Source organism: Diadema setosum, chromosome 21, assembly GCF_964275005.1.
Source record: "Diadema setosum chromosome 21, eeDiaSeto1, whole genome shotgun sequence".
Classification (NCBI taxonomy): Eukaryota; Metazoa; Echinodermata; class Echinoidea; order Diadematoida; family Diadematidae; genus Diadema; species Diadema setosum.
Genome location: NC_092705.1, coordinates 7408308 through 7420556, shown reverse-complemented (window position 1 = coordinate 7420556; position 12249 = coordinate 7408308). Strand labels below are relative to the sequence as shown.

The 12249-nt window shown below is 35.1% G+C and overlaps 1 protein-coding gene across 1 annotated transcript in view; it reads right to left on the bottom strand.

Moving 5' to 3' along the window:
• LOC140244272 (filamin-A-like) overlaps positions 1-6745 on the bottom strand; it is a 64430-nt gene extending 57685 nt beyond the window's left edge. Inside the window, exon 1 of the mRNA XM_072323915.1 lies at positions 6394-6745. Within this exon, the coding sequence (XP_072180016.1) occupies positions 6394-6694 (301 nt within the window). The 5' untranslated portion in view covers positions 6695-6745. The remainder of the gene's footprint in view (positions 1-6393) is intronic.
• Positions 6746-12249: the final 5504 nt, after the last annotated feature.

The window sequence follows — 12249 nt, the reverse complement described above, 5'->3', positions numbered from 1 at the left end:
TTGCTTGAAAATCAATCCTAAGTTCAATTCAACTGATCTTAGGGTAGATTTTGGAATCAATAGGTCCTCAGCAGTTAGGAATAAATTTTCACTACAAAGCCATTTGGGAATGATATAATGTGCCCATCTAGCCACATTCTAGAATATATCCTAAATGTCTATTTAAATGTCACAACTACATCTCGTCTGCTGAGAATGAGAAGGGCGTTAAGTGGTCTTGAACACGATGGCCCGAATTCACGAAGGTGGTACAAATGAAACCATGGTTTAAACCATGGACAAAAACCATGGAGCGCCAAGTGTCGCATGAATATTTCGTTACGAAATCAGTCATTTCGTCGATGAAATGATTATTTTGTAACGAAATGACAATATTTTGTAACTAAATGAACATTTAATGACACGTAATGATGATTTCGTTAACGAAACAGTCATTTTGTTGACGAAATGACCAATTTCGTAACGAAATATTCCGTGCGACACTTGGCGCTCCATGGTTTTTGTCCATGGTTTAAACCATGGTTTCATTTGTACCACCTTCGTGAATTCGGGCCTATGGGTTTAGTGGCAACTTAAATGCCCTTATCATTCTCAACCGACGATCTGATCTGAACCTGTCCAAACTTTGGTTTCCTTGTGTGGCTCAATATAGGTCCATGACAGTGAAACAGGGCCCACCGTGACAGTTCCAACATTCATCATAATTCTCTACTGTGGTTTACATGATACCAGGGTCCTCCCTGATGACGCTATCTGGTCACCCTCTTGCTCTTTGTATCCTAACCTTGTGATTATCTTTAATTCTTTCTGTTCAATCAATGTGCTTGTCATTGTGCATGCTGGTCTAATCCATAGCCAAAGCAAATGTTTGAATTCTTTTGTCATGGATATAAACTGTCTGTCATCAATTTAAGCATTTTGTTGTGATAATACCCAGGTAAGTCAATTTGCTCTGTCATGAAGTCAGGTTTTAATATACACAGGGCTTGAACACATGTTGAATGAGGCTCATTCACACAACTCATGGAAAAGGTCTGTGTGGCTTGAATTTTGACATCACACCTTGCCAAAACAATAAATCTTATGTGGGGGAAAAAAATCTGTTGCAATCTGCACAGTAATGCAAACAAATTGGCCCATTTTTATTTCTTGTTGGAAATTTAAGTGTTTTTATGGGGTAGCCCACTGAATTCTAAATTGTGCTGCTGTATGAATTGCAACAAATAAAGTAGAGTTTGAATTGGCGATTTAAAAAGCAATATTTGTCTGTGAATGGCCTTAATTTCTTAAGTTTCTAGAATATCTTGTAAACGAGGCCTCGTAATTGCTTGACAGAAAGCATTGAAATATCAATTATTGTTTTTGGCTTTCCATGTTATACTCTTACCATGCATTACTGAACTATGATAAAATAAATCAATATCACACAACTGTACTTCAAGTTACCAGAGTGTTGCTTGTGATTTGTTTTCATTCATGACTTAAAATATGTTTCGACAGAGAAACCATATACCCATTTTTGAAGGGTTCAAAAATACTGTGGGATGGAAAACCAAAAAAAAGGTAATAAATGTGTCCAGAAACATCAGTGTTGACAATTTTTACTAGAGACAATTTTGCCTTTCTCTTCAGTGTATCAACAGAGCTACCACTATAAATGCATAATCAAAAACCTTGAAGAATCAATGTTTCATTATGGATGGATTGTATGGAAACAACATGATACATATTCCGTGGTTACTCTAATCAAGGAGGTATACCTCCTTGCTCTAATGCTACACAGATACACATGATCCTCAAAGTGATATTGGACCAATTAGCATTTAACATGTTATTTGTTATTGTTGTAATATAATTGTATAAGATAGGGCCTCATCCATGTCGAGCTCTCCCCTGTATTGATTTCTCCTTTGTTTACATACGAATACAGTATGCCTTAACATGTTGCTTTAGTTCATACTGTTATTAGAGATGATGTTATTATGAAATTGACAATTGAAGGGTTTGTTTGCAAAAACCGATAAGTCCATTTTTGAAGATTTTGAAGTACGATCTCTGTAATAAAGTACAAAAAATACCTTTTAGTAATTTAAATGATATATTGCTCACTACCTATACAGGTATATTTTTTAAGTTATGGTCAAAAGAAGCAAAAATTTTCTTATTATTCTCTTTATTTTTCTTGACCTTTGATCGCAAATATCTCCATTTGACAAATATGGACTTATTGGTTTTTGCAAACAAACTCTTCAATTCTTGAATTGATTTGTATGTTTTACTCTCCTTTTTTTTATTGCATACTCTGTATCATTTTGTTTTCATTTGTAATTGTATTTGGAGAAAGAAATATGCAGAAATAAAACCAAACCAAACCAACCATATAATAATTGTTTTCCCCACAAGAACATTATTTTTCAAAGACAGTGAAGCTGTGAAATATGCACAAACTACAAAAGTACTATACATACATATATGTAGGACACATCTACAATATGTGCATATAATTATGTTATGAATATGAAATAAGGAAGCTGTAAGATTAGACTGTGGGTTCATTTGTGATGCAAAAAAAAATGGCTACCAATGAAAATTCAAGTTGAATTTAACAGTATGGGTTATTCTTAAAGCAATCTTACTCACATCCCGATCCACAGAGATTATGATATAATTTGTTGTTAAATTGAAGATATTGAGTATAATAGAATGCTCCAACCTCAGGAGTTTTAAAGGACGAGTTCACTTTTCATATGCATGTGGATTGAGTGAATGCAGTAAAAAATTGAAGAATATCAGACAATCTGCTCAAAAGATGAATTTTCAAAGTGTTTTTGCAGTCACTGCTGGCTGAGAAGACTAACTATGGTGGATGTCATATGCACAGAACAATTAAGAAATATATAAAGAGAATTCCACAAAATTCATTTTTTTTTTTTTGAAAAAAGTGTGATTCCCTGGACTTCTAACTGACTCATGTTAAGGGTAATATTATTCCCCCTGACTCTTGAAAGAGGAAATTCAAGTGCTCTTTTATTATGCGAGAATAGTAAAAACATGTTGAATTTCATTTATGTTTTCTTTATATCGTTCCATACAGGTGACATCACAAGCTGTACTTAGTCTTCTTATCATGTATCAGTGGCTGCGCAGAAACTTAAAAAAATCATATCTTTTGAACAGATTGTCCGATATTCCTCAAACTTTCACTGATGTGTTCTGCTAATATTGCTGCATATTTACACAATCCACATTGCAAAGGTGAAATTGTCCTTATGCTATTTCAGGAAGGCAGTAGGTCTAAGTCCCGTAGCTTTGTCTCAAGACTCATACCCGCCCTAAACCGTCCCAGACTACTTTGATGGCTTAATTCTTTCCATTCCCTCCAACACCAGTCATCATACCATATCTTCATCACTGTAATAGGTCAGACACACTAATAGCATACTGTGCTGCACAATAAAAATGGGGTTTCTCTTACACGCTTCAATGCCATGGATCAATAAAATGAATAAAGAATAATATGAGAATAAATCATGCTGACACAACACTCCTTTGTCTAGCATTTTCTATCCTATACCAGCATATGGCAGCTAGGATCTCCTCTACATGGTAATATTTTTAACCCGTTGAGGGTGGTTTGATTTTGCTTAACAACAAGCATTTCCCACAGACACTTGCCTGAATATACTCGGGTCTCGTCCTCAACAGGTTTAGCACAGCTGAACACAGACTGTAGACTGCATGCAGATCAATATTATGTACAAATATTTTATATCAGGTCTTAACACCAACTTCTTTCTCTGGTGGCCTAACATCAATGTCTACTGGCCCGGGGCCACTGAGAGATTAAGCCACCCCTTATGTCAAGCACCTTATGTGTATATACTGTAATGAGATATGATGAAAATGACACTACTTTTCCTGTGAAATGTCATCAAATCTGCATTCCTTTGTCTTGCAAAATATTCAAAGTAATATGTATGCATTAATTATTTCTCATCAATGTACATTTGAACTTGATGTTATGAATGTAAACATTCAAATGTAAAGGACATTGGTTAAAACTAGTGGCCTGTTTGGGTTCACATAAAATATGACTTTTCATTCATGAGGCATTTCAGAATCAAATTTCAAGTTTATACTCTAACATATGCTTCGATCTAGACATTTTTCTCGCTGATTTCACTGAATGTCCAGAGTACAATTTCTAATTGGTATTACCCTTGAACTTATGCAGAGGTGTCTACTGCTTCACAAATTCTCCTTTTCAAAACATGTAACTCTAAGTAATTGCAAACAAAAACAGCTATAATGTGCAGGTTAATTGATATCTCCAGTATGTTATAGTACTTAAAGGACAAGTTCACCTTCATACACATAGGGATTGAGAGAATGTAGCAATATTAGTAGAACACATCATTGAAAGTTTGAGGAAACTCAGACAATCCGTTCAAAAGTTATGAATTTTTGAAGTTTTTGTGCAGTAACCACTGGATGAGAAGACTACTGCAGTGTGTGAATAACTTAGATGTCACATGCGCACAACAATATAAGGAAATTTAGAGAATTTCACAAAATTTCATCTTTTGAAAAAAGTACACATTCCCCCGACTCGTTACCGACAAATGTTATGGGTAATATTATTCCCCCTGCCTTTAGAAAGAGGCAAGTCAAGTGCTCTTTTGTTATGCGAAAAAAGTGAAAATATGTTGAATTTTCTTTACATTTTCTTTATACTGTTGAACGCATATGACTCACAAGCTGTAGTAGTCTCCTCATCCAGTGGTTCCAACACAATAATTTTAAAAATTCATAACTTTTGCATCGATTGTCCAATTTTCCTCAAACTTTCACTGATGTGTTCTACTAATATTGTTGCATTCTCTCAATCCTTATGTTTATGAAGGTGAACTTGTCCTTTAAACATGTCTTCAACTGTCTTGTTCTCTCAACTTGTCATGATAGGAATGTGCTGAATTATAATCACTTTCAAATGTGTTTTGAAAAAGTAGTTTTCCCACTGATATTCACAAACATTCAAATAAATTCAAATAAACACAAATAATTCAAAATTGTATGGTGCAATTAATCATTAGCAATTCTTTTCCTCTAGAGCTGTTGAAATCCACAAACATAATTCCATTTTAAAGATAATGCTAACCCTTTCATTAAAAATGACAAAATCATCACACGTGGGTGACGTGCGCAACAGCAGTAGAATTTTTGTGCATTGGTCCAGCGTGTGTGGAGTACTTCACTTGCATCATTCCATGAGGGCTAACTCATCACTACCAAATATGGTTGGTTTACAAGGTGCATGAAGCTCCATCTAAAGTCCATTAATCTTGCAACCCTTATCAAACTACAGACGGTTAAATTTTGCAATGTCTTTGAACATTGCCCTTGTCAAGATAGAAACACCGTGTAATTGATTAACAGCTGTCCACTTGCTCCCAAGATGGCCAAGAGTATAAAGACAAATGGGGAAAAGGATCACTGAAATGTGGTCAAGATACACAGCTAAATTTTGTTTGTGCACCATATTTTTACATTGGATTTAAATAACTATTCAAACAATATGGAAGTTCCATCAAAACAAGAAACTTTATAAAATAATGAATTTTTGATGAAACAGCTTTATATCAGTAGCAACAACTTACATGAAAAATTAGATGAGGTGCAACTATCAATTTCATATTCATAGAGTGCTGTAAAAATCTCCTCATTGACCCATCTGCACACACAAGTCTGGTCACATAACATTAACACATAATCCACCTCTTTTGCAAATGGATTTACAAAGAATATCATAGATCATGTGTTTGTTTTTTTATCACATTACTTACAAAACCTTCACGTCGTGGGGAGAAGGGTTGGTCTTGATAAATAATTGATTTATAAAAAAAAAATATATAGACTTACTTTTTGCTTACTTATATTTACTTTTTGGTGAAATTTCTGAGTTAATGACCTGTATGACCATGTTGTTCTTCTTTTTCTTCTTCTTCTTCTTCCTTCTTCTTCTATGTTACTGTCCACTAGACCTATACAAACACCCCTACATAGTATATGAGCCAACCGGACAGCTGTATAATATATTATGATTATACCTCAGCTATATGTGTATTGTCATTTTGTATTGTTATTTTGTAAAATCACATAAACTTATAATATTCCATTTACCTTTGCATTTTTTAGTTCAATTGTGATGAAACCAATTCCACCTCCTGTTCATAAACTTTCATCTCATATTTACTCTAAAGCAAACTTGAACTGTGGTGTAAAATTATAGGTGCCTACACTTTAATTGAGACTGGTGCTATGTTTAATTTGGCTACAAATTTACTACAAGTTTAGCCAAGTTCACGCAATTCCCCATGCAAATGAAACACTTACCAACATTGACCATCTTAATTCCTGCTCTTTCCATCATGTGGAGGGCGTGTGAGACATTTTCCATTTTCTGCACCCGTAATTTGGGATTTTTACTGTAACTCGTCTTCTTCTTATACACGGGCAAACCCCGGGAAGCAATAAGGGCTTCCATCAGAGCAATCAACAAGAGTCCATCCTCGAAATCTGTACGGAGATCTTCTACTTTCTTGTCAACAGGTCGCAACTGTTCGTTAACCCAGTTCGTGAAAGTTTTCTGCTGAATCTCGATCCAAGCCGAACTTTCTGAATATGTTCTCTCCATACTCACTAAACTTATCCAGATACTGAGACGGATGAGAATAATATAGAACGTCGATCTACCACCATCGATCAGAAGATAAATGGCGATAACTGATAAGAAAGAGAACAGATACCATCCAGCAACACTGAACTTTGATGAGATTAATACAACGTCCTAATATTCCTGTCGTCTGCATGCGCTACATATTATACTAACGCACAGTCGAGGTGCATTTAGCCGATGTCTTGTTGTACCAACTCTCCAGTCTCGCTGTGTGTGAGATGGATGTGTGTAATAGCTCCTTGGGAAAACTAAAACCCAGGCACGTGAACACCGCTTGCACGTCCGCCAGCGCCCCCGGCTTCCAGGGTAATAAATGGCGCGCTGTTCAAGCTCTTGACTTCACGAAAAGCTGGTGATTTTAGCAGTTTCTTCCAGTTTATAGCACTGTGCTACTCCTAGCCACGTGATATTCCACCGTCTCCTGGAGGGACCGTGATGATGCACAGATGTATCGCGTTGTGATGTGGCCTTTGGGCTATCCTATAGACCGCACACTTTTCAAACCTTCGTTTCCAGATGATGCTACTACTCCACCGTGATCCTCAGCAGTAGTACATTTACAGTCACATCACAGCCCTCCACACCCACAAGTAGTCTAGCTCAAAAGCGCACGGGTTCGTGATTCGAGGCAAATAGCTGTTCTCACAAAACTTGTACTCTCTAAAAAAAAATCGAGTGAAAATATTCGCTCTTAAAGGGGATGGCTAGTAACTGATCAGTGGGAATCAGTGGGAATGCCGGGGGTGGGTGGTTGTTCCAATTCTTGTGGGATTCATTTAAGAGCACATTATGTATCTATTGTTGTGTAAAAATTATTTGGTTCAGAACGGTCCCAATATTCAAGTAATGTGCAGTTTAATGCCCCGTCACTGTACAGGCATGCTAGCCTAGAACCATCAAACTGCACATTACTTGAATATGAGACCATTCTGAAGCAAATAATTTTCACACAATAATAGATGTAATACTCTTAAATGAATCCCACAAGGATTGGAACAATCATCCCCCAGCGTTCCCACTGATTCCCAGGCTGATCAGTTACTAGCCACCCCCTTTAAAAGAGTGAATACAAAAAAGAGTGAATTTAGAGTGAAATTGGAGTGAATTTTGAGTGAAAATGTTCATTTTCACTCATTTTGGAGTGACCTCAGGGATCACCCGAAGATTTTGGAGTGATCCTTGAGGTCATCACTCCAAAATGAGTGAAAATGAACATTTTCACTCAAAATTCATTCCAATTTTGCTCTAAATTCACTCTTTTTTGTATTCACTCTTTTAAGAGTGAATATTTTCACTCGATTTTTTTTTTTTTTTTTTAGAGAGTACAGTTGGTTTTTTGTTTTTGTTTTTTTAATGCAAAAGAGTCCACAGACAGCTGTAGCACTTATTGTAGCTCAATACCAGGGTCTACATACGTGTAAATACTGTGGATTTATTTCGATCGCGGCACGTTTCCAGCTGCTATCTTCCCTAAATTTGTTCAACGGATCACAGCATTATGGATGGTAATATAATTTTTCGACCCCCAGTGAGTGATTGTGGAATTTTGTAAAATGTGTTTGAAATTCAAACCATGCATGACTTAATTCACGATTTTTTATTTTTTAGAGCCAAATTAAAAAGTGGAATGGGAGATATACACTGAAACATAATAATGTAGGCCCTTATTATGTACTTTATTTCCATTGCAGACGTGTAATATTCATTTTGACAAATCTGTGACTATCATAATTATATTGAACTTGACTGATATGAATTCCAACGTTAATGGCGAGCATTTGTTTTAAATGAACATGAATGTTTGAAGTAAGCCTAACTTAATACATCAGGCCTATGCAAGTTCTCTTTTATAGAAATTGCATAGGCCTGTATTGTAGAGAGAACAAACACAGAATATGCTAGGTTCATCGAATATGTAAGTAGGAATTAAAAAAAAAAATGACGTATGTGTTTAAGTAAACAGGATGAAACTATGCATATGAGACGAAATGATGACGTCATGTCCTCCCGAAGCCTTCCATTGGTGTACATCCAAATCGTTTATATACAACTTCTTTTTATCCTTTACATAAACTATATCTTTCGCATCAGATTTATATTGCATTATACCCAAACACTACTCTGGCAGTGTATAAGACACAGCCTAAAATGCCACTGGTTAGTGTCAGTGGTGTAAATGTCATAGGTAAAACCGTCAGCGATTTAGAAGTAAAAGTACTGTGATAAGGTATATTGATCTTCTATTTTACAGCCCATGTTAATATATATATCAATCTTCTCCATTATCATTAATGACGAAACAAAAACCAGAGGCGGAGCTGATCGCATTGATGCAAGGTATATTTAATTATATATATATATATATATATATATATATATATATATATATATATATATATATATATATATATATATATATATATATATATATATATATATATATATATATATATATATATATATATATATATATAATTGTAATATTATGAGCTCTGCCTCTGATTTTGTTTCATCATTATAACATTTGAATATGACAGTTCGACTGATATTTATGTTCCAAATTCCGTGGCTTCAATGCATCTGATGGCATATGTTTATTTCTAGCATGTTCACCTATAATATTATTTTCACCTGGCACACCGTTGCTATCCAGCTCTTTGTTCTATATCAACATGCAGGAAAACACACATTGCAAGCTGAAATATGTCCAGTATCGTGGAATAATGATTGAGTGGCTGGTGGGTATCAACACAGTACTGCCATGTGTTAAAGTAAAATTTTATTTCTTCCCGAGTGTGCATAGTGATCTGACAAGAAAAATGGCACTTGGGGACTTAGGGGCAATGTTTATCCTAAAACACACGGAATTCAATATTTCGGACAAAGGTCGAATTTGCTTTTCCCTCTTTCCGAAATATGAATGATCATCGTTCAAAAGCGTTACAACTGCTTCGTTTAAAGAATGGAGCTTTCTATTTGCTGATAAGGGTAAACCTGCCATAAACTATAAACGGTGTCCAATGTTGCATTCTTGAAGGGTAATATCAAGACCTTCAGGGCATGTTGATTCCTATGTGCTAAATGTGTAAAATTTATGCGATTATTAATTTTGGGCCGTTCATCCTCTATCAAACGAAAAGGAAAGTGCACGCTTACATGTCGATCAGAGGACAAAATCATTATAATTGAGAAGACGCCTAACTGATCTTGTCTGCATCGTTGAAAACAATTAGTCTGTGATTAAATCGTTCTAACACGTAGGCACTGGTAGGAGGCAAACATACGAACGACCTCTATGAGTCCATACAAAATGCATTATCTCCTCATTATTCTTTCCTGAAATGTTTATGATTAAGTCGCCTATCCAGTTGAAGATATATGTCGTGTTGTAAACCTGTGCATTTTTTTTTAATGTTCCACTTTTACACGAACACTTACGCAGACGCACACACACACACACACACACACACACGCACACACACAAACATAAACGTACACACACATTCACAAACACATACACACACACCGTCAAACTCACACAATTAAGAATTATAATAATAGCTTGCCCCTCGTCATGCTTGTGACCCACTATATCGTTTTATTCATCTTGATAAACTGCATGATAGAAATATAAAGCAACATTTACAACAACAACAACAACAACAAACTACTTCGTTAATTTTGTTGGAGATTTCCTTGGATCATCTTTCAGACCTTCTTATGCAGGATGCAAGAACTATATATATAATCATAACAACGACCTCATCAATGTTCGTGCCTTCACAGGCACTATTTACAGTTCGAGCGGTGAAGGCCTGTAATACCAACACCACCAAATTGGGACCACCAAATCTCATTTAGGGCCTATCGAAATAGAATGGAATCATTTTCGTATTCCTCCAACGTCCCCATGTTCTAGTATGATTTCGTAAAATCTGACACCAAAGTGCTGCAGTCGCACAATAATATCGTAAATTCATAAAGATCTTTGATGACAATGCAATGATTGGAGCTTATATACATGTTGGGTAATATGTATTTCCCCGGTAATTCAGAGTTTAAGCCCGGCTGCTCTCCAGAAGATGTTGTTCGTTTCATTTCATTTATTAAGTTTCCATACAAATACATTTGTGAAATGCATCTACAGATCTTTGAATAATAATAGACATTTGAAAATTCAGTGTATACAGACTTTGAGTAATATTTTATGATTAAAAAATGGATTTAAAGCAGCTAGTATACACTAACAGTACGTCATAATACAAGATAAAGTGCGGGAGGAACCTATAAAAAGCAGATGCCTGGGTGTGTATAGGGGTGTGGTCCCCATGAAGGAAGTTGAACCTATATTCACTCACTCACTCATGCACACACACATGCACACACTCACACACACACACACACAAGAAAGAGACAAAACACCAACAAGACCAGCACCAACAATTATTTTGTGATCATCATAATGACAGGTTTTTTTTCGGACGACGAAAAATTTGGTCCATATAACAATAATGCATTATGAAGCGAACATGATTGAATATAAAAAGAGGTTAACTTGATATGACAGATTGTACTGTTTGCCAAGCGCTCATCGCCAGTTTCTTCGGTTTCCAAGAAATTCTTACGTTCGTAGGAAAGATGTATAGGATTCTTAGATTTAATGGTATAAATAATTCCATTCGCTATGATAAGACGTGAGTGGATAAGGCTAAAAATCTTCGACTATTAAATGCTCCTGAACATCCGTTGCAAGTCTTTTCATGATAATTATTGACATCTACATGTGATTATCATGATTGATTTTGGTTATTATAACCATAACGATGATACATACAATTATGTATAAAGCATTTAAATATGAATGAATAAATATATATATATATATATATATATATATATATATATATATATATATATATACATATATATAGTTGAAAGAAATTGGACTGAGGCGGGACGTTGCTCTCGATCTTAGTCTCCCTTTTATTTGTCAAGCTTTCGGCCCGTCATTGGGCCTTCGTCAGGACCTACCAACAGAACGATTATTATATGAATAACCTGATGTGTCATATAATATATAATGCAATTTCACATATTACCAATCTTCTAAATCATTTCCTTTATATACACAAATCAATCATTCAATTCAATACAAATATCCACTCTAACCTCAAATCATCATCAGAATAACATCATATGTCCAAAAAATATATAAATAAATTCTTATATCATAATGCTGCCATATAATAATCATATTGTCTTATAATTCTTAGCATGATGATCACAAACAGAATCATTATACATAATTATATATCATATTCATATGTCTATTTGCATTGCGTATATATCCGCATACGCACACATAAATAAATTCTTATATCGTAATGCTGCCATATGATAATCATATTGTCTTATAATTCTTAGCATGATGATCACAAACAGAATCATTATACATATATATCATATTCATATGTCTATTTGCATTGCGTATATGTATACATCCGCATACGTAC